This window comes from Nesoenas mayeri (assembly GCF_963082525.1).
Source record: "Nesoenas mayeri genome assembly, chromosome: 20".
NCBI classification, from domain to species: domain Eukaryota; kingdom Metazoa; phylum Chordata; class Aves; order Columbiformes; family Columbidae; genus Nesoenas; species Nesoenas mayeri.
Genome location: NC_137569.1, coordinates 2,472,353 through 2,496,401, shown reverse-complemented (window position 1 = coordinate 2,496,401; position 24,049 = coordinate 2,472,353). Strand labels below are relative to the sequence as shown.

Here is a 24,049-nt window from a genome sequence, read left to right as displayed (position 1 = left end):
CAAAGTGATCTCCAGCTGGCAGCACTTCCCTTGCAATTGAACCGTGTTCTGTTTTGTCCAAACTTCAGGGGTTTTTTTTAGTTGCAACCTGTCTATGATGCAACTTCATCTTCTAACCTTGCTTTTATAATCAGGTCTAAATCCTTTGGAACTGAGGTGGGAACAGAGTTGGGTTTTAAAGTGAAAGCCACTGTTCAAATATGTGCATTAAACAGCAGAAATAATTTGTGATAAGGCTATGAGGAAGAATATGATTACAGTATTTTATTAAAATCATTTTCCTATTTGAGATTGTTTTCAAAGCATGTAATTAGAGTGCAATATGCAGGATGTTGTGGGGTTTTTTTGGTAGGATTTTAAGATTAAAACCTGGGTATTTTAAACCTTCCAGCTTTGACTTTTTGGGAAGAGCTTGAGTTTTCAGCAGACAGAAGAAAATTCAAAATATAGTGACATGAGTCAAGTTAGACCTACATAGACATAGCAGGTACATCTGTTGCTTTTACGTAGCAATAGGTGCTTAGTAGCTATACCAAAAGAAGGAACTGGCAAGATGATTAATAACAACATCCCTTGAAAAACAGGAAATGCAAGTTATTAACAATTCCCTTGGATTATCTGTGAATTATACACTTCTGGGATTGGTTTAAATCACTAAAAAGTGTTCCACTTCCACACAAAAATACACTTGCATGTCTGCTTTTTGGGTTACCAAAAGCCCTCTTAAGACTCAATTCTATAACCCCTTACTCCTGCATGTAGCTTTTACTTGTGTGAGTAATCCCTTTAATACTTCTGGGACTGTGCACAATCACAGGGGTGCATAGAATCATACCTTTGGAGACCAATGTTTTATGTTGGCAGTTTGATGTTGGCTCATCTCAGCTAATATTACTTGTCTGTGATCAACCTGCTCTGTAAGTATAATTTATGATTTGTAACTTGATGCTAATACCACTGAACTGTAATATTAGAGAACATAAATAACATGACAGAAAAAGATGTGTAATCCCATATACATGTTATCTAACATATTATTCATTAACTTCTGTTATATATTTTGAATTGTAGCATTTTGGATCCAGATATCAGCCTCTACTTGGGCAAGAAACTCATTGTCAGGCCTGGTGTATAATATCCAGTTTTATTCTCTCCATATGTTTGTGCTAAATATATGCCACAACTTCTGGAATTAAATGGCAAGCGTTTGGTCTTCTTAAGTAACAGTATGCTTTTATAAGTTACATTATTTTCTGTAGAACCTTTAAAGACTAGAATTTAGTTTCTTTTCCAGTTGCCTCACTTAGAATTTTATGTGTATAGTATCTTGTGTTCACTCATTTTCACAAAGGGAAGAGTCTAAAGAACTTTGTTAGTGTTAGGGAGAAAGAAATGATTAAGGCTCAGAAGTGTAGTTGATAATAAACGATACTGATTTAAGAAAGAGAGGCCAAAACCCTAATTCCGACTTACTGAAAACGGTTTCATATTGCTGAAGAGTCGGGTTGCTAAAGCAAAATATATATAAAAGAAACGTTAAAGCATTGCTTAAAGCTATGGTGCTCTCAATGGTAGGCTTTGGCTCTAGTAAAGCAGGAAAATTTATTTTGGAGCCAAAACTGACTTCTTTGGCTGTGACCAGGATTTCCTCTGCCCACCGCTGGGACCTGAAACTGGAGGTAGGAAAATCTGATTTTGGAGCCAAGTGTGACTTGTTTAGTTCAAGTCATAATTTACTGTTCTTACCTCGGGGACCTGAAAATAAAGAAACTTGCTATGAAATGTTGATAATGGGCGGCTCTGAAGTGCAAGCGCTGAGCTCGCTTTCCCAGAGCATTTCTTCCCTTCCACCTTTCCAGATGCTTTTGATCGTCGTACAGTAGAGTCTACTTAATCATGTAACAGCTAAGAGATCTTTACCAAAATACAGAGGAAAATGCAGTCAAACCCTTTTACATCAATAGACGTGCAAGGAAAATAATCTTGATAAGGCCGGGATTTCTGTGTGATGACATTACTCAAGAACTGTGACTGAGTTTGCCGTTAATGAGAAGTATTTCCCATAGCTACTATGGGGTGAATATGAACTACAGTGGCAAATATTTTCTTAATTAGTTCCAGCAACATAATTTGTGAAAGGTGATGGAATACATGATTTCAATTACAATTTTTCTAGGTTATATGTAACTCCATGGTGCAAAGAATTTGCAGCTATCTGGCTGAAGTTTCTTTCTCCTTTCTTGAGGGCTCAACAAACTGAGATACTTGTATCATTTTGGAAGAACGGCATTTTTCTGAATATTTCAGTTGAATTCTAGTCCTCGTGGCAGTTTTTAAATTACATGCTTTTTCCTCATTGAAAGGAGAAAGAATGTAAATAAATGGCTGCTGAAAGAATTCATTTCTTGCATCCTATTTTCTAAGACAAGAAAAACTTCTAAGAAAACTATTGCTATTTTAGATGCTTAACCTGAGCTGAGCAACATACTGTGTGCTTCCCACTTTTCCAGAAATAAGGATGGTTGTAAAAAGTCTCTTTTTACATCCAATGGAATTAAGAGAAAAATATTGATGGCAGAGTATTGATGTGGGGGTAGCTGTAAAATCCTATGGCATCCAGCATTCCTGGAGCTAGGAAAGGTAACGCTGAAGTTAACTTAGCATGTAAGATGAGTGGATGGCATTTCTCTTCTCCTGGTGCAAGGTTAATGTCAATATGTTGGCACAGATCACAGAAATCATCCCTGAATATATCCGCAAGTTAAGCCTTTGGATAGATAATACAGCAAATCAAAACTTTTCGTTGACGTTTAATAGTTTACTTTTCTGATCCATAAAAAATTCCAAAGTGATTTTCTTGTGTTTATCTTGTCCTTAGCAAGTAGCGTTGACCTTTCCGTTTTTACTTCACTGTCAAAGCATGTTGAAAGCTCTAAAAGTGAAGCTATCACCTTGGGGATTTGTAAGGATGACTGACACTTCCCACTTCACCTGAGCCGCGGTGGCACCGAGCGGCCGCGGCCGCCTCGTACCTCCAGGGAAGCTGTTTGGGTTTTTCTTTCACTTCTGCTTCACTGGAAATGGATTGAATTTTCTCTTCAGAGGAGAGTTTTGGTTGCATTAGATTTTAATCAAGTCACTTGTTCACAGTCTCTCAAAGCCTACAAGACCGAGATGAGTAGATGGGCCTGGGGTGGATGTGCTACAAGATTTGTCAAACCGGTAAACTTCCAGATCTCTGAGATGCCACATGGTGTAGTTGACGATACTAAAAGTGTTTGGTGGTTACAACATTACATAAGCTTCCCATCTCCCTAACGCTGGGATTAAGAGTGAGAATACTGGGGAAGTGTTTAGTCATAAAATACCTTGTGAATTCAAAATAAGAGAAATACGGCTGTGCACAAAGCGCTAGTGCTGGTTTTCTGCCCCGGAAGGGACAGTGGCCGCTGGCAGACTCCAACAGACAGTAGTTTGTTCTTGAATTGGTTGGCTTTACCTTCTTGGTCAGATCTCATATTGAAGCTTTTGGGTTATGGAGAAACGACCTCTCAGTGTTTTTCCATATATAGTTTCTTTCTTGCCGCTTTCATGATTTTTTTTTTTCCTGGTTTCAGTAACTTTTCCTAGTTTGGATTATATTCAATCCCATGGATGCCCGGTACCTTTCCAGGTGCCCTGTTTGAGCGCAACACTCTGCAAAATAGCTCAAGTGAGATCTCCATCTGCAGAGATGTTCTTTCCATAGTCTATTCACTCTTACCAGGGGAAGGCATAGAAATTTTCAGGCAGAAAAGGCCACCTGAACTATTCTTAAGTTTCCGTGGCTTTGCTGCACACGCTGTTGATTTGAGTTGCAGCCCATGTGCCGGGCAGAGCCGCAGGGTTCAGCCGCCCAAAGTTTCATCTGTTCAAGAGATTCTGGGAGGATGGAGCTTCAGAGCATCTCAAAGATAGTTGAGCAGCACAAGGTATTGATCGTGTCTTATTCACTATATATATGGTCTTGCTGTGCTCACAGCCACGGGGCTTTCCTGTTGTTTTTTTCGAGCAATGCGGTATTTGTGTTAACACTGCACTTGGAACGCTTGGAGTCTGCCAGAACATTTTTTTCCCTGTGGGCTAATAAATTGAGACATTGTGTTTAGATACAACTTTTGGTAGGTCTACTGATGAGCGAGGAAGTTTGAAGCATATTCTATGACTCACCTAGGTTATTTAGTCTTAAATCTCACAGACGTTGTTACCGCCTTTGAAGTGGGGGGGGGAAGTTAAATGCTGCACTATTTAATGCTACTTCCATTTAAGGATTTTCAGATGTAAAAGAAAAGAAATGGAGTTTCATGTTCACTCTTACAAACTTTTACGATTGCTTGGCATTCAGCAGGGGGAAAGTAGATGGCAAGTATATTCTTGAAGAATTCTAATTATTGCTATTTCAGGTGGAAGAGAGACTCTAACTGGGCACAGGAGACTTTTAGGTTGGTAGACTTGCTTAAGAAACATTTTTATGTATTTTTTGGGGATGGAAGCAGAGAATGACCACCTGATATTTTTTCGGAGGTGGGGAATTAGTAGATCTTGAATGTGAATATGTCTTTTAAGAGTTTTTGTTGATTCTGCGAGCAGTGGCCTTTGTTTTCATTACTATTTTTCCTCTCATAAAACCAGAGAAACATTTCCATGGAGAACAGATGGAGGAGAGTGCTGGGGAGTGAAGGGCGTGAGTTTACACGTGTGTGTAGATGTACCTACCTACACATGTGCATGTACTGACACCATCCCCAGCTTATTTGCCTTTTTCCTTTTAGGAGTTTTCTCTTTCTGGAATATGGATTACAAACCACAGGTTCCAAACTGGAGGTTGTTTTAATCTCCCAGAGACAACAGGAGACAGTTGAAGATGTTTGTGGAGTGATGTCTTATGAAAGAACAGGCCTGGCTTCTCAACTAGTAGTAACAGTTTAGGATGTTTTGGTTTGCTTGTTTTTAGAAAGCAGAGTGTAGCGCTGTATTTGGTTAAATAAAGTAATGCATCATAAAAATATCAAAACTTTGCCAGATGAATTTAAACTCTAGTTTTTGAGCTACTCTTCTGAGTTTTGTGTCATAAACTGACTGATATAGTCCACGGTCATCACAGTATAAATCCACATCCTCTACCTATATGAATCCTCAGTACATCTGTGTTTCTTTATGGGAAGCAATGTTACTACAAGTAACTGTTTTAGTGGTTTACCAAACACTTGTGATATAATATAATGAATGTTGTTTAATGTTGACATCGAAGAAAAGCTGTTATTGCTAATTCTGATTGAAAAATACATTTGACAATTCTTCTGAATCGTAGCAGAAACCTCAAAATATTTTTCCAAGTCATAGGAAAAAAAACCCAATTGTTCATGGCATTTCTTTTCTGTTGATATTTCTCAGTTAATATTCCGTAGTGGAAGATGTCAAACTAATTAAGCATTAAAAGAAGGAGCGGTTAGCAGGTATATGTTGTTAGACTTGGGTTAATGTGGATGTGACCGCGACCTCCCAGACAGATCAAAGCCTAATCCGTCTGACAGCGACAGGATGGCAGAACTTGCCACGGGCCTTGTGCTGCTGCCACCGCAGCCATTTGTCTGCAAAGCATGCCCGAGAGCTAGGGGTATGTTTTTAAGGATGAACAGGTAAAAGTAAAAGGCTGTCTTCTGACATTTTAACTAATCCCTTCTAGCCTGTGGTTTACTGCGCATTGCGGATATTTGCTAGCAGGAGAGACTGGCTTTTTCACATATGCAACATGTCATTTTGAATTGGGCGCTGATTTGATGCTTCATAATGTAAGAGTTATACAATGAAATAGATTCTGATTGCATTAAAATGACATGCCCTGGCCTTTTACCTTTACTAGTCTTATAATGCAAACTGAACTCTCAGCAATGTAAGTTGTCATCTCATGCTGAGACACGATCATTTAAGTGAGAAAACAGAAATATTTGCTAGTCACCCTTTTTCTAAGATAGGAAAGATAGGTTGTTAAGATGCATTACACATTTAGACCAAGAGAACATGGATTTTTGTATAATTTGAGAAATGAAATGGCATTGATGTGCAGTACAAGCAGGATAGATTTGCATAATGCAAAAAAAGTATTAGAAGAGTGTATAAGTAATGTATTGTATTCACAACGTAATGCAATACAATGCAGATGATCCGACTGGTTTCCATTCTCCTGGTACTTCAGTGGTTTGATGCACATAATTAAAATGTCATAATTTTATCAGTGTAAGACACATGACCGGTTACTCTAATACTGTTTTCGACAGTCTGTTAGCACAGTAAGACACTCTGGTTAATCTACTTTTATTACAAATGGCCAAAATATTACTGATAACAGAAATTCTTCGAAAGGGGAAATTTTTAGAAAATTTAGCAGGACTAGAAGACAAATCCAAAGTATGTTCAGGAGCATTATAAGACTGTCATTGGTTATGTTTTAAAGACTTTAATGAAATTTTCCATCATCATACCTTATTTCAAGAGGTGAGGAACACCCTTTTGTTCCTCCAGTGGTATCGCCATTTGTAGAAGTGCACAAATAAGCTTAAGTTCCTTTTTAAAGAGCAGTTTTACTGCTCATAAAATGTTCATAAGAAATCATCTCCCGTTTTGAAATAAATAGAAGGGCAACCTCCGATGCCAGTCACTAAATTCTGAGTGACTGCAACAAACATTAAATCTGTGAAATCAAACTGAATTTACTTTCTGGCTGTAAAGATTGAATTTGTAAATTTGACAGGCAATTTAAAGGGCATAAGTACATAAACTAAAATTTCTTATCCAAATGCAACTTGAAAGTTACCTGTCAGAAGAAGTTAGAAGTCTGCTGTTTTCTCTCCTGAAGCGTGTCCTTTCGCTTGTCAGTTTAGAAAGGTTAATACTGTACAAAAGAGCAATGGAAAGACCCTTTTTGGTGTGGTTTTGTGGGGTTGTATTTAAAAAAATTCAGTGCCCCTCCTCCCAATAATAACAAATGCTTTTGATATATGTTGGAACTATATATAGTGGCCAAAACCAGAATTATTGTTCAAATTCAGATCACACACTTTATATAAAGTTTATATATTCACTTTATATATTCACTTTATATATTCACTTTATATATTCACTTATTTAATCAATGTTTGCTTGTTTTCCCCCATTTAGATGATTTCCTTTTCAACGTAATTATTAAAACCAATACTTTGTGATTTCTTCATTAGGTTGAATTAAAGAGGAAGTACAATGACCAGCACAAAAATACAAGAGGCCTTTTACCAGGGAGCCAGTGGTATGAAATTCAAGCTTATAGGGCTCTGAACCAAGCCCTGGGAAGGTGAGATAAACTGAACATAATTAAAAATATATACATTTGTAGAACTTCGTTTTGGTGACGTCTTGAAGGAGCAATTCCTGATAACACAAAGGGGATAAATCAGGCTGGAAAACTCGTATTGTAGAAACAAGATCTTCAGCTGTTCTGTGCTGGCAACTGTCTGGTTTTCAGTCTGTGCATTTGAGTGTTGTTATAATTCAGAATTTTTGTTTTACATTCAAACTCCACTTTAGTTTGGTTGCAGGTTTTAATTGCTTGTAGTCCAGATGTGCAAAAAGGAAAGCATTCGCAGAGACAAATAGCTCTTGAGCTTACAAACCAAATGAAAATCCTTAGGTCTTTTCAAATGTTCTAATTATTCACACTCTTGGGGGGGCTCAGAACAATTGTTTGATGTTTAGGCTACGAGTACGTTTGAAAGAGAGAAACAGCTTTTTGTTCTTTTTCTCCAACCATTGTGAAAGGTCAATTCAATTATTGTGCCCACTGATCTTTCTCCAGATTTACAAGAAGTGGTAGAGCTCACTTTCTCAAATGAAAAAATTCCTCCCACTTTTATGAACAGGCTGGAATTAATTCATCCTTCTCCGACAAAATGTATCATATACATAGGTAGTTATAGCTGTCTGTCGCAGATCATGCCATACATCTGTCATAGAGCTACAGACACAGATTTATAGGTAAGAAGAGAAACGTCAGCTGGAAGACTCCTGTTATTTAAATCAGACCTAATACAAATGCAATAACATAAATTGAAGTTTAGAAAGAAAACTGAGAGAAAAGCGTCTACAGAGTAAAATCTCTTTGTAAATGTGTGTTGTTACAGGCCTGATTTATTAGATTCCTCTTTGGAGAGTAAAAGCATTAGTTAAAATATTTGTGCAGGTTTTTCTTAAACTTGTTTTCATTCAGTACATTCAAGAAACTAAGGAAAACTGAGCTTCCATGGCATCTCTAACAATTTTTATGTAAGACAGTAGGAAAGCACTTCTTGTGTATTTTGGCATATTCCAGCTGACTCATTACAATCCCTGCCATCCGATCCCCATGGGTTTTAGCATATTCATTCTATGTTTACACTGTTTTCTTGCTCTCCTACAGGTGTATAAGACATAGGAACGACTGGGGTGCTCTTATTTTAGTTGATGATCGCTTCAGGAATAACCCCAATAAGTACATAACTGGTGAGCTGCAAAAATCTTACTGGGAAATTACTAATATTAATAAATAGTGAAAAATTAATATTACAGAAATATGATTATACAAATACAGATGAGCAGGAAAAGCCATAATGAAATATATCACCCCTAGGGTGAAATCGGAGTGCTGAGCTCGCTCTCTGAAATGCCTGCACACCAATGCGTGCAGCATGGGGAATAAGCAGGAGGAGTTAGAAACCTGTGTTAGGGCAGGAGATTATGACCTGGTGGCAATTACGGAGACATGGTGGGACAGCTCACATGACTGGAACGTGGGCATGGATGGCTGTGTCCTTGTCAGGAAAGACAGGCCAGCCAGGCGTGCTGGTGGAGTTGCTCTTTACGTGAGAGATCAACTACAATGTATTGAGTATTGTCCAGGCACGGATGAGGAGCGAGTTGAGTCTATGGGTGAAAGTTAAGGGGCAGCATGGCAAGGGTGATACTGTTGTGGGTGTCCATTATAGGCCACCAGATCAGGGTGAGGAAGTTGATGAGGCCTCTACAGAGAGCTGAGAGCAGCCTCACAGTCACAGGCCCTGGTTGTGGTGGGGGATTTTAACTTCCCTGATGTTTGTTGGAAGGACTGCTTGGCCGGCCAGCCGCAGTCCAGGAGGTTCCTCCAGTGCATTGACGATAACTTTCTGATGCAAAGGGTGGAGGAGCCGACTAGAAGAGGCGCACTGCTGGACCTCATCCTCACTAACAAGGAGGGTCTGGTTGAATCGGTAAAGGTTGAGGGCTGCCGTGGTTGCAGCGACCATGAGATGGTGGAGTTCAGGATCTCCTGTGGCAGGAGCAGGATAGCAAGCAGAATTGCAACCCTGGATTTCAGCAGGGCAAACTTTGGCCTTTTCAGGCAATTGCTGGGGGAAATCCCACGGGCAAGGCTGCTTGAGGGTAAAGGGGCCCAATATAGTTGGTTTGTGTTCAGGGGCTGCTTCTACCGGGCACAAGATCAGAGCATCCCGACACATAGGAAGTCAAGGAAGGGAGCCAGGAAACCTGCTATTCCTATTAAGGAACCACTAAATGCTTAATATGCAAAAAGTATATTCTGTTTGTAGTGTTATACAGATAAAATAAGTGCAGACAAATTAAAACAGGTCGTGCACACTCATCTTTTTTTTTTAAATAAAGACAGACATTGCTCAGGAATGCATTATATATCTGTGTTCCTGCCCTATTTACAAAAGGTGGACAAAAAGATGATGTAAACAGCTAATGTTGCAGTGTAGTCAGCAGGTGGAGCTCAGCTGCTGTGGTACAAGTCAAACTGTTTTCTGGCAGTTTGTTTGTACAAAAAATACATTTAAATTATCTAATTGGACAGAGGTAATACATGTAGTAATACAAATAATCTGTATGCTCAAGATTTGGTAAGATTAGTAGTTTTTCTTGAAAGTAAAACTTCACAAATGAGTCAAGATGACCATTGATTAAATTAAGTTCCCAGCCCTGGAAAAGAAGACAAACATTATATTACTTTTATGAGTAGCTTCTTGAAATATTTATGACTCTGTGTATACTATATGTATGTAGAAGTATTTCCAATATTAGGGTACTGTTTTACTGATGTGTAATACCTGATATAGATGATGTAGTTTTGTGGTAACACACCCTTTTTTTTTTCCGCCTTAGGATTATCTAAATGGATTCGTCAACAAATCCAGCACCATGAAAATTTCAGTAGTGCACTCGAATCCTTGCAAGCATTCGCTACAAGAAACCAGAAAGGCATCGATGCTTTGTCAGAGTGCAGCAGTGAATTTCCCCATGTACCTTCAAACTCAAGAGACTTGTCTCAAGCCTCTCAACAGGAAGCAACGATTCATCTGTCACCAGATCTTCCTGCTAAAGGTGAGGAGCAATATTTGGTTTCAGAAATTAATTTTAGTACAACCATCAGCTCAGTCAATCCTACAGTGTCAAATCAGCCAAGTCACATCATGGCAACAAGGAAACAAAGTATGTTCGTTTCCTGCGGGAAAATCTTCCTCAACAATTTTAAATGTGACGTTGCATGTTACTTCAGAAGAAACAAATAGTTTTTAAAATTACAGAAGTGCTATGGTGCAAAATGATAACTATTCAGAAATGTATATGAGCTGTGCTCAACAGACTGTAATTAATTGTCATTCCATCTGGTTGTCTTAAAACAATTGATAATGTTTGATAAGTTTATAGTACAATCAAAATTGTTTTTATGTTATTTTTCCATCAAAAACTATAAAGATCAGCATTTTTGCAAGACGAGTGCCCTGGCTGAAGCTGCATTTGTTGTTTAGACATTGCACTGAGACACCTTATAATCTCTTCTGGTACCAGCTTTGCAAGAACATATCTATTCCTACCTAAGTTTTAGGAGAACTTATGGGTTCATTTCAGGCAAGAAAGATGTAAATACCATAAGAGCACAATAATAAAAAAAATACAAGTTTTAAATCAAGTCATACTTTAATTTACATGTGCCAGTTAATCTATTGATTTAATCAAGACAATTCATGTGCAAAGATAGTTGTAACATCTGGGCTTTTGTTTGTATTGGATCTTAATGAGTATTATAAAATAACTGTAAACCTAATAAAACACTGGTAATTTTGATGTGCTAAACTTGCTGTAAATCAGCAGGGGGAAGGCATATACAATTAATTAATGTTTTGTGATTTTTCACAGGTGGCCAGAAAGTTGATGTAGAGACTCATTCTCACCATGTAACACAAAGACGAAAACATATGGACTCCACACCTAGAATGCCAACAACTAAAACAGAGAGAGAAGGAAGGAATGGGGAGACTAATGCGGATATTATGAAGGAACATTGCTGCTTTAAACCACTGACTTCAACACCTCTGCCTGAAGCCAAGAACTGTGTGTCCACAGCGAACAGCAAACAAAAGAATGTGGCTAGGGCTGTTGAACTTATTGACAGTGTAAATCAATGCCAGTCATCATTAATTTCCGAACAGAAACCAAGTGTACCAGAATCGTATTTAGAAACAACTGATGTTTCACTTAAAAACCCTGAGGCCGCAGTTGCTGAAGAGCGTTCGCGTGAGCTCCAGCTTGCAGTTGAGCCCCGCAGTGAGTTCCCTGCAGCAGGAGGGAAACCTGAACTTTCAGTGTTAAACGGATCTGCAGAAGCTGAAGACGAGGACGAGAGTATCTACTTCACACCTGAACTCTATGATGATGCAGAAACGGAGGATGAGGAGACCAAACCGCTGGTTCCAACCTGTGATGCAAATGAGAATCAGACTAAATGTGGGCACAGCACAGCTGCTACTGATGTCTTTGCAATTAAGACCTCAGAAACACTAAATGTGGCTAAAAAAGAGATGGGTGATGGCAGAAGTGCAGGTTTATGTGGAGTAATGCACAACGAGGGGAGTAAGAATAGTGCGGTTAATAATGCAGAGATGACTAGCGAAACAGAAGCAGGGCAGATAGCATCTCAGGAGATGGACACCATAAAACGGAAGATCAGTCTTTCCAGATCACGAAAGGTGCGTCGTCTTCTCTGTTGAACAACAGTGGCTCGTAGTGCCCCGGTCACAACCGCTGCTCCCGTTCCATGTGTGCTGCCAGCACACTCCAGTTGTCATTAGACTTTCTTGGTTGTCACTGTGAAAGTTAACGTGTAGTCTTCTATAGACATAATTAAGATTCTTTATCCTAACGATGTGGTGAAAGGGCATCATGTGTGGAAATTCTAAACAGAAGCCCGAGTAGCAATTGGCTTGTACTTACAGGCTGGGGTTTGTCTAGTCCAGATTTAATGAAACTGCCATTAAATAAAATCAAACAATTGGGTTTTTCTCAGAAAGCAAAACACCCATATAATCAAATTGGTTTTTTGCATTTGTTAGGGCTTTTTTTTAATTAAATATGGGAACAGCATCTTTGCAGATCAAGTAATATCATAGATTGAGCCTGGATACTGAAATAGGTGTTTTCTTCAGTATTTTGTTTCCTTCAAATTTCTTTTGTCAAAGTGTCTATCAGAAGCTGCGAGGTAGTATTTGAACAGTTTGATATTTGACGATGATGAGAGGCTGTTTCAGTGGTCTTTATTTGTTTTCTATGAGTTCAGGTTTCTTTACAATTTCCTTTTGTGAGAGGTTCTGATTTCTTCTGGTCACATTCTGTTAGTATTCGTATCGAAATGTATTCATTTGTATGCCCTAAAAACACATTTTCTATGCAATATGTAACAACGAAAATATGTATATAAAGGTCTGTTAAATCTTCCTCAGTCTACTTTTTTTGAAGTATTTTAAACATTTCTTTCATGTGTTGCAATGAAAACAGCCAGGATTTTGCTGTAATAAAGTGTACTATACCTGATTTTTTTTTTCATTGAAAGATTGTTCGTTTCCATCATATATTAATATGAAGATGCAGGATTTTTAAGATCTTAAGATTGGTTTATAGGTATTGATATGTTTTGACTGAGAGCAGAGATGACATTGTTAACTGCTCATTTGCCATAGCAGCACCAAGCTGGGAGGAGTGGCTGACACTGGAAGCTGTGCTGCCATCAGAGACCTGGACAGGCTGAGAGTTGGGGGGGAAAAATGTAATGAAATAGAACAAGGGCAAGTGTAGAGTCTTGAATATGGGCAGGAACAACCCCAGGTTCCAGTGTAAGTTGGGGAATGACCTATTAGAGAGCAGCGTAGGGGAAAGGGACCTGGGGGTCCTGCTGGACAGCAGGATGACCATGAGCCAGCATTGGGCCCTTGTGGCCAGGAAGGCCAATGGCATCCTGGGGTGGATTAGAAGGGGGGTGGTCAGTAGGTCAGAGAGGTTCTCCTGCCCCTCTGCTCTGCCCTGGGGAGACCACACCTGGAATCTTGTGTCCAGCTGTGGCCCCTCAGTTCCAGCAGGACAGGGAACTGCTGCAGAGAGTCCAGCGCAGGGCAACAAAGATGCTGAAGGGAGTGGAGCATCTCCCGGGTGAGGAAAGGCTGAGGGAGCTGGGGCTCTGGAGCTGGACAAGAGGAGACTGAGGGGTGACCTCATTAATGTTTACAGATATCTAAAGGGTGAGTGTCAGGAGGATGGAGCCAGGCTCTTCTCGGTGACAGCCAATGACAGGACAAGGGGTAATGGGTGCAAACTGGAACACAAGAGGTTCCACTTAAATTTGAGAAGAAACTTCTTCTCAGTGAGGGTGACAGACACTGGAACAGGCTGCCCAGGGGGGTTGTGGAGTCTCCTTCTCTGCAGACATTCCAACCCGCCTGGACACCTTCCTGTGTAACCTCATCTGGGTGTTCCTGCTCCATGGGGGGATTGCACTGGATGAGCTTTCCAGGTCCCTTCCAACCCCTGACATTCTGGGATTCTGAGATTCTGTGATTCCTACTCTGGAGACATTCAAAACCCGCCTGGACGCCTTCCTATGTAGCCTCATCTGGGTGTTATACATTTATACTGAAAGTTTGATTTTAAAATTTACTGCTACATTTCTACAAATTCAATTACACCACGTGTTTGCCATTGACCTAGAAACCCCCATTAACTTGTTCAGACTTCATGTGAAATCAGTCCCATATAAATTGATATTATTTTTATATTCCTTAAAATACCCTAAATAATTGTATATTTCTTTTTGCAGTGGCAACGTTATGAAAGATAGTACTTTGGAACTTCAGCAAATATTTTGGTACTGTAAATGTAGGAGACTCGAGGCGCTTTAAGATCTAGCTTAGCTAATGTCATCAATTGTCTTTCAGACGTTCAAAGGTGAACGAAACTCTGACAATTAAATTTTTAAACTTATTAAGGAGTAGTTGCTATAACCGATTAGACAGTCAGCTGTTGAGACAGTAGCTTTTATATAACAGGATATTGTTTTGTTCAGCATGTTACCACATTTGGCAAACTTTTATCTTAATGCGCCTATCGGGAATACCAGTCTGACCTCAATCTGAGTAAAGCCTTAATAGTCGACGTGCGGGATGCTTGCAGGAGGTGGCACGGTCATTTTCGCAGACTGTATATTTGTTATCGCATGTTAATCAGATTCATCATTCTGTTTAATAAAGATTTCATCTGCCACGCGAATGCATAATCGGCTATGTCTGAGTGACCGCCTTTTGTCTTGAGCAGATTGCTAAAACTGTATTAAGCATCATTAGACAAAAATGACGACCTTATTAATTTGTCCTTTATGTGTTTTCCAGCAGATTGGACCTCATTATTATGCAAACACAGTACACAGAGCAGCACCAGAAGTAGCTCATTAATGTTTCTTTCCCTTAGTACGTAACAGATTATTATTGTGAAGTGTGCATGAAATAATTGCTAATTACATGCCTTAAATTGTACAGTGATTGTCTGTCTAGATTTTTTTCATGTGGTTTAAGTGCGCTGTCGAAGGCCATCAGAAGCTACAGGTTAACAGCATCAAAGCAAGTAAACCAGGGGAAGCGAATCACAGAACATGCATTTTATCACACATTTTCCTGCCTGTAAAGAGTAATTAGGACAGCTACGGATTGCTTTGTGGTTACCTGTCATTACGCTTCTTATTGTAAAAGAAATGACTGTCAGCTGGCAAATAATTGAATAGATATGTCTCCCAGTGAATAGGTGCAGGCAAGTTTTAACTATTGCCTTCTAGTAACAAACTCTGTAGATTCTGAAATGGTAAGTATTGAATTAGTAGTTTCCTTATTTACACACCACTGAAACCTTAGAGATTTCTAAATACTGTCCTTTCTACTGTATGTTTTTCCAGCTACGTGTTGCATTTCTCAGAGGCTCTCTATCCAGTATAATTCTGAAAATTTGTAAGCATGATAGAAATTACATGTTAGGATTTGGCATTGGTCTGTAGTTTGACAACTTTGTGCTAAGTGTGTAATTGGTTTAAGCTGGTGGTGCTTCATACTTATCCACGGCACATCTTCTGTAATCTGTCTGCCACCGGGGCTGATAAGACTTGGCCACAACTGAAGTTTTTGCAGCGCTGGAAATAAAATCCTGATCCATTAAGGGTTTGCATGGATTTAGCCTTATAATCTGGTTTAGAAATTGTGAGTGGTCAGATCTTAGATACAAGCTTTGTTGTCAAAAAGATGCCGTGAAAACCATTACATCGGCTTAAATTTTCTTAACGTTGCTTTTGTTGATAATATAACCTGAAAGATGTAGTGACTATTTCTGAAGAAAAGTATTTGTGACTGGCTATTAGTTATTATATATGAGCATTGAAAAATATATCTTTGAGAGTTAGGAGGATAATAACATTCATCTGACATGACTTACATTAAACAATTTTTAAGTCTAACTGCATTTGGTTGGTATTAAATAGTTGCTTGTTTCAGCTGATACCGCCATTTAAATATGGTGGTGGCTTCATACAATACCAGTTAAAATAAATGGGCCGTGTTAGCTGTAAAATACTCTTTAAACATTTCACAGGTAATAGATCATTACTGAGTATTTATGAAGGACATACTTGTCTTGCAGTTCCAAAAAATCAAAATGAAATTGTTCTGCAGAGACCAGACTCTCTTTACTGTACTATTAACTGTTGGACATGTGAGTAGTTACTAAATCACTTGACTGATAAAAATTGAAAATAGTTGTTGACATTACAGAAATAAATATTCATCTTACTTGGATTATTTGAAATGACCGAGGATGTACTGCTGTGAACAGGCACAGGTATACTCGTAATATACTATTAGAGGTTCTGCAGTCATAATTGTAATTGTTTCTAACAAATGCTTTCTACATTTGCAGTGATAATAGTGCACACTGATGGGTATGTCTGTGATATAATACAAGCGCATGTGAACATAAGCCTTTCTATAAAGCATGTGTAAGCGCTGCAGCTAAATGTTAAATCAGGCTGAAAAGGACTCTTAGTCGCAATGGTTTGACGTTGCGCTTTTCCTTTTGCTCCGCAATCTCCCAGAATCCCAGGATGTCAGGGGTTGGAAGGGACCTGGAAAGCTCATCCAGTGCAATCCCCCCATGGAGCAGGAACACCCAGATGAGGTTACACAGGAAGGTGTCCAGGCGGGTTGGAATGTCTGCACAGAAGGAGACTCCACAACCCGCCTGGGCAGCCTATTCCAGTGTCTGTCACCCTCACTGAGAAGAAGTTTCTTCTCAAATTTAAGTAGAACCTCTTGTGTTCCACTTTGAACCCATTACCCCTTGTCCTATCATTGGTTGTCACCGAGAAGAGCCTGGCTCCATCCTCCTGACACTCACCCTTTAGATATCTGTAAACATTAATGAGGTCACCCCTCTGGAGACGTTCCAACCCGCCTGGACACCTTCCTGTGTAACCTCATCTGGGTGTTCCTGCTCCATGGGGGGATGCACTGGATCAGCTTTTGGGGTCCCTTCCAACCCCTGACATTCTGGGATTCTGTGACACTTGTACAAATGCAAACTTCCATGGGCACTGACAGAAGGGGTAACTCTGGAGTAACTACTGAGTAGTTAGGTATTGCATGGCCCCATAAACCCAGTACAAGGAGGGCTGCAGGACGGGCCTGTAAAGCACAGGGACGGAGCAGACTCCCAGCTCATCAGATGCATTCTGGCTCCCAGATATTCTCATGATACAATTGTTACTCCTTACCCAACCTGATTTTTAAATTCCTAAACTAGTATTTCTTCTCTTTCCACAGTTTGTTAATTCTCATTAATCACAAATATCTTTGGGCACGTAAGGTGTTGTCAGGAGCGTGAATAAGAAGATACTCTTTGCAGAGTGTTCATGGGCTGATTTCTGTTCCAGTGTCCGAAGATGGTGGCCGTGGATGAGAAGCATGGTCAGCACAGGTACAATCCAGACAAGAGTGTGACTAGTTTAGGGGAAGCCAATATATTAATATGTTGTCTTTCAAAGCTGGAAGTTTATTTTTCCTTTGTCTGGGTCAGAGATAAGTTGAGTAGGTTCTGCTAAGTACCGTGGGCTCATTTCATAGCACCTACCATGATGCGCTTTTACCAGGAGGATCTCTTAATGCCCTTGATCATTGGTGCTGACAGATTATTGCCACTCAGATGTGGCACTGGAGCCATAACCCGGTGCCTCTGGCACTTTAGGACGGCGCTCTTCAAATGGATTTACCTGGGAAAGAGCCTGCCAGGCGTGCGGGAAAGCGCCGCTGCTCCTGGGAGTGGGGAGAACTGCGGACAGCAGGGATAGAAGAGTTTGGTGCTCATAGGCTAATTAATTTTTAAATTCAAAGCTGGAATTCCACAGCCACTTTATGTAGTTTGTTGTGTTTTTTTTTAAATAGATAAATAGCATTAATGAAACACTAATTAATCTCCTACCTCCCTGCTCACGCTGGCATTCTGCCTGCCAGAAAAATTCTGCTTAGTTGTCAGCCTTACTTGAAAACCACTGTATTGAAATTCACTTTAAAATAGATATAATTTCTTTAAATATTTTTGAGAGAGGGAGAGATTTAAAAATATAGGAACCAAAAACTAGTGTTAGGCTTGCTTGACATATATTAAAATTTTCTTAAAGTGCTGGGACAGTCACCAGCACTGTGATTTATTGCCTGCCTTGTACTGATAATCAAGTGAGCTTTCATCAGATAAGGCCAATGCCCGATGAAGTTGTGAGTGGCAAAATGTAATGATTTTCCCTGCTTCCTTTGCAGTGGTACTCGGCTGCTACAAAAATTGGGTCAAGTTTTGTTTCTATAAACTCAGGTTTTGCAAGTGAAGGAAAGCAAAGCCGGGGCTGGGAAGTTCTGTCCTTCTGCGACTCCCAGGTCTCGCTCTGTGCCTGTTCCTCTGCCACATTGGGGCAGCAATTTGAGGAGCTGCATGGCGAAACGTGTCCCCGGAGCGCTGTGGGGTAAGGCTGTTGCCATTTTTGTGGGATTATTATTGTACCGTGTCATTTCAGGGATCTGATTTGTTCAGTCCCACGAACGGTTTCTATCAACAAAATGACATGTGGGATGTGAAGAAGCAGAAAGTGCAGTGATAGTTGATGCTGAAAAGTTACGGAGAATGTACAGTAGCAGCTGCTGAAATTGCAGATTCAACATTCTGATTATTTTATATTCTAATGAGCAGCCATTGTCACAAGCTGGTATTTTATACTGATTATGTCGGCCACATAGTGCAGCTGCCACTGACCCCTCGATGAGCAGTAACAAAAACCCTCTTTGTTATCAGTATGGGAAATATCTTGGCCATTGTGGGTGTGAATTCAAAACAGAATGGCAATCATGCACAGGAACAAAATAAAAGCTCCAAGATTCATTGACAGGAGTCTAAACATCGCGTATAAATGATTATATTCAAGTCTTTTAAAAAGCTGTACTTCACTGTACCTTGTTACACAATTAAATTATAGCTCAAGTAGTTAAAGCATCCGAACGCCTTACAACTTGTATTCACTAGATGCATCTAGCCTTCTCATCATTAATTTTGTACACTGAGCTCTCCCTTCCTGTAGATTTCTGTTCTATTATAAAATGTAAATCTCCAATCAAGGTAAGAATATCTGTAATTTGACTTTTATTCCTAAAGCGAGCGTACTTTCAAGTAGTTCGACACGACGTTTACGGAGTCGTAGCCATTTTTCACACTTTAAGGCCAAGCGGCTGTAGTGGAATGGAAGAGTGAATTCAATTTGTTGCAGATGTTTTCTAAATCTGATACCTCTGGGTTCTGTAAGCCGTTCCTCCTAGGAAATTAGAAGGAAACTGATTTATATAATGTGAATCTAGTATTCTAGATTTACATAATTAAAGTCCATGGTGTATATTAGACCATGAGACTGCGGGTGCGGAGGGCAGGGATGTTGTCCGCAGCATATCTGGCTAGTTCGCTGTCAGCATTCTAGTTTGGGAACTTTTCTAGTTCTTAAATTGCAACCATCCAGCAATAATACAAGGTAGGGGGAGTGTAAAGACAGACAATTACCACCCTTCTTCCAGATGTAATTTGTATATGGTATTGGTTATTTTTATTAAGTTCATAGCTTCTTCCTCTTGATGGAATACAAACATTTGGCCAAATTCTTTGCCCGGAGTAAGCAGAGCCAAGGATAAACTCAGTTCCTTCTCCTCTCTGAAGGGCCTGAAATAATAATAATAAAAAAATTGGCGAAGATTTTAAAGTTTTTCATGGTGTTTATAGCTAGATGCGTGGCTATACAAAGGTTTAGCTGTGTATTTTTTTTCAGGGAAAGAATAAGGCTATCAGATAAAATAATACCTCAGCACTTTTGAATTCACGTAAATTGAACGTGACTCCAAACATATTCGAGCTGTGTCCTGCGTTTTCCTCCTGCTTAGATGGAAAAAGCTTCTACGTATATTTAGCTTGTGTTTATTAAGTGCTTTGAAATGGTCAGATTAGTGTATATAGAAGCATCCGTTATTATTGCTTAGTGGACTTGTGTCAGTTTTCTACCATTTACATGCTCCCATGATTTATTTTGAAGTACATAACAATTTAAAAATAATGAGTCTTTTTACTCTAATTGCTGTAGAATCTTTCATGTATACGTAAGACCTCTCATTTATGTATTTCTTTTGTTAATGCAGTTTAGCAAATGCTTGGTTTAGCTTTAGATAAAGAACCATTCTTGGACAGTTCTGACATCTCCATTTTCTATTTTATAAACCAGCTGTAGTTCACACTTGTGGAAACTCGAAGTGTCCTTTTATTTTTAACAGCAGCCCAGGGGATGGTTGAAAGAGGCACATTTCCAATTGGCCTTTTGTTTGAGCAGCTTCCAAAACATCATTCTGCCCTTTTTTTTTTCCCCTTTTTTTCTGGAAAATTTGCCAAGTTCAGCTCAGATTAAGTTGCTTTGTTAGATTTGTTCTTTTAAGCATCTGGATCAGAAATTGTATCCCGTACTATGTAGTAATGAAACATTTGGAAATAATCTGAGAAATTGTATAGTAAGTCATGATAGATATGGTACATTCTTTTTCTAAGTAAGAAATATGCAGCTTACAGAGTAGTTTGGCAATTTTTTGAGCAAATATTACTTTATTTGTACCACCCTACCAGGAGATTACAGCTCATTCTTCTGGGACACAAGCAGGCATTATTTGCTCTTAAACTGCTGTCATCCCATTTATCACTGTAAAATAGTGGTTTGCTTGATGCACGTATATATATATATCTCTATTCCATGCCAAATTTTAACATTATAGGATATTTCTGATGGGGAAAAAAAATATATATAAACAAAGTTCTTTTTATTGTAACTCATAAAGCCGGTATACTGCACGCTGGTGGATGATTTGCTTTGGGTTTTTTGATGCATTGCGTTACTTATGCTTTTTAGAAGATGAATCAATATTGTGCGTGTAAGTCGATCATTGGAGCTAAAAAGCGCACTTTACTAGTTTAACATAAATTATTAGAATTTATAATAATAGAGAAAATGTTCGTCTCATATCATAAACTTGAGAGGCACTAGATGAAGTCCATCTTCTCATACTGTACTTTCAGTATAAATTGTATTGGATAATAGAGTTTGAGGAGAAGCAGATCTGAATTCTAGTGGTAAAGAATGTGCACGCCCTCTTAATTAGCTGTAAGACTACTAAATTGAAGAAATGTTTGTCCTTTAAATACAACCCCTCGGAAAGGGCAGGGAAAAAGAAGAGAAGGCACTTTGGATATTCGGAAAGGAATCTGTATGTTTTGCATTACTTCTTAAGCAAATGCATTTATTCACTGAGGAGAATTAATGCCGTAGCCGCAGCATTTGCTGCATTCCTCCACAGTCCACATGACTGACTGGGATTACGAACCCGGCTTTATTTTGGTATTTTGCTAAATGCAGATGTTTGAATGTTAATTATATTCTGTAGCTCTTTAACTTTTATTAATTCATTTCCCAGCTATTTTGTTGCTTTGAAAGTCATGCAAGCCAACAAGAGAACTACCATGAAAGGAACCAGAAGGTTTCCTTTCTTACAGCTAGATTGGAACTATCAGCTGATAAAACAGCCCCCAAATCCAAACCACTTGCTGCTTTGGGTTCTGTTATGAATGTCACCTTCAGGGAATGAATCGGAGCCAATTTTCTCTTTGAGAGTGGAATTTTTATTTCCTTTCTCTTTCAAGCTCGTGTTATCCAGCACCGTTTTGTTACGTGGTGTCTCTTGTAAAATTGCTTCCTCTGCACTATGTGTTTCAGCCTTTAGATTAGAAACATTTACCCTGTCTTGAAAGACACCAACATGGTGAGTAATCAAAGGAGACGAGTTAAGAGAGACCATTGTCAATAACACAAATTTGTCCTTCATCTCGAAGGTTTATTCAGCAGCATTCAAGGAAAATATGTTTGTTTGACATCGGCTTCTTTGAACTCTTTGCGTCAGATACTCTTACAAAAGCACAAATGTTTGATCTTTCTGCATGTGAACAACCAGTTTCCTTGGTGGGATGGACATGGGGCTGGAGCCACCGCTCTCCCTGGCACCGGAGACAGTGTCCGCAGCAAATTCTTAGCTCGATTTCCAAACTCTGTGCTTGCTTTGGGTTGTTTTGCTTTTTAAGGCTGTTTTTTGGCTCCCTCTATGTCACCCAAGATGATGCTTTATTTCCTTCCCCCCCCCCCGCCCCAAGTTTTGGGCCCATTTGCTCAATGGCAAAGGTTGTCGTGTTGACGAAGGAGAAAGTAGCGTGAATGGTTGTACCGCCCGTACCAGGCAGGAAAAAGCAGATGGCTGCTCTGTTAATGGGGCTTCTCCACTTGATCTCACGGGGAGAGAGACCTTTTCATTGTCCGCATTTCTCAAAGCTCATTGATTTTTCATTCTAGCGGGATTTATTTGCTTTTGAATCACTGCTGTGCTGTTATCATTAGATGCTGGACCTTTCACCGGGGTGCACATTTCACTAGGTTTTTTTGATACTTGCTCTCTTAGGATTCCTGCACAGAACTTCTTTCTTCCCCCTTTCCATTAAGAATGCTTATTAAATTCAAAATAAATCAGGCATGGCATTTTTTTGTTTGATCGTTTAAAATAATCGAAATGCAGTATTTTTACAGTTTTCTCTTAGTATTCCAAAATATTAAGGTAAAACTTTACCAGAACAGTTTTATTTTCCTCTTCGGCAGCCGTGGGTTTTTTATATACCAGCTTTTTCCCTGGATTTCTTTTTAAAATACATTTCTTTAGTTTAAACCAAACAAACAATACAAAGGTATTCTGGATGAGGGGTTAGCCGTGTTGTACAGCATCATTTGAGTTCTTCATCCGCTTCTGAAGGAAACCAGGATGGAAATGCCTTGAGATCAACATTGCAAGACTGAACAAGGTTTTCTGAAGCTGTGTGCTTAAGCAGGAACAGCTGCGGTCTTGTATTGCTTCTCTTTCAATTAATCAAACCCACTTCCTCTGCTCTATAGTTCCTTATGGCCTGGATCTGGAAAATACAAAAATAGGGATTTAATAGAGACTCATGTTTACTTACTTCTGCATTTGGGTTTGTAGGACAATTGAATGTAACGGGAGTGTGATTTTTCTCTTCTATTTATTATTTTACTGCTAATATTTTTATAATAAACTGAATCCCGATCCTTCAGAGCTGAGGTCAAGGGAAGCAAAGATCATCTCGGTCTAACACAGAAGAGCCTGTCCTAGAGAAGACCCCGCAAGGAAAGCTTGACTTAGCGCAACGCTGGGGATGTGACCAAGGTTGGGGGTTTACAGGATTTGACCTCCGCTTATTGAAACAAACATTTAAAACATTTAACATATTAAAATAAACATTTTTTTTACACAACTTGAAGGGGCATCTGAATGGAAGTGAAAGCGTTTTAGTTAAAACTAACGTGTCTGCAGTTTTATTTGAAGGTGGAGCCAGGAAAGGCACGTAGCAATTAATTGTCATTGAAATGCGCATCCAGCATGCGGAATGCTCAGCGTGAAAGACCAAACTTGGCCGTATCTTTGACATGATAATATTTTAGGCTTTAGTTTGCATCTGTTTTTTGTGTCAAGTTGCTTTCTACTTATTTCTTTGCTTTCCTTGTTTCGAAAATAGCGTGGAAGACAAAGCAAATTAGATGAGCGTACATTCCAGGTGGTCAGGCTGTACAGTAAACAAGCGTGATATAAAGTCTATACAAATATGCTGGCTTCCCGTTCTTTTGCTTTGAATAACAGCGCATCTGCAGAGCTATATAAATATAAATTAGAGGTGTCGATGAAAGATTCTGGTCTCATTTTATAGTAGGGACTGTTATCATAAACTCAGTACAATTTGTTGAAATGCTTTTTAATAGCTATTTCATAACGTACCAAGAGAGCGTGTGTGTGTCAAGTAGAATCAGTATCACAGTGAAAAAATCATGGGGGTACCTATGTGGATTTGGGGGCTTATAGTATAAAAATTCTCTAAATTGCAAAAGGTAACTGAGGTAGAAAAGGTTTTGAGTGAGTAATATGTTGGCGAACAAATGTATAAGTTGCTGCTTATCTTGTCCCAAATTAGATTAAAA

At 39.2% G+C, this 24,049-nt stretch overlaps 1 protein-coding gene across 1 annotated transcript in view; it reads left to right on the top strand.

The window, feature by feature from the left end:
- BRIP1 (BRCA1 interacting DNA helicase 1) overlaps positions 1-12,431 on the top strand; it is a 44,799-nt gene extending 32,368 nt beyond the window's left edge. The window contains exons 17-20 of the mRNA XM_080357212.1: positions 7,254-7,366; positions 8,468-8,550; positions 10,207-10,506; positions 11,242-12,431. Of these exons, the coding sequence (XP_080213338.1) occupies positions 7,254-7,366; positions 8,468-8,550; positions 10,207-10,506; positions 11,242-12,092 (1,347 nt within the window). The 3' untranslated portion in view covers positions 12,093-12,431. The remainder of the gene's footprint in view (positions 1-7,253; positions 7,367-8,467; positions 8,551-10,206; positions 10,507-11,241) is intronic.
- Positions 12,432-24,049: the final 11,618 nt, after the last annotated feature.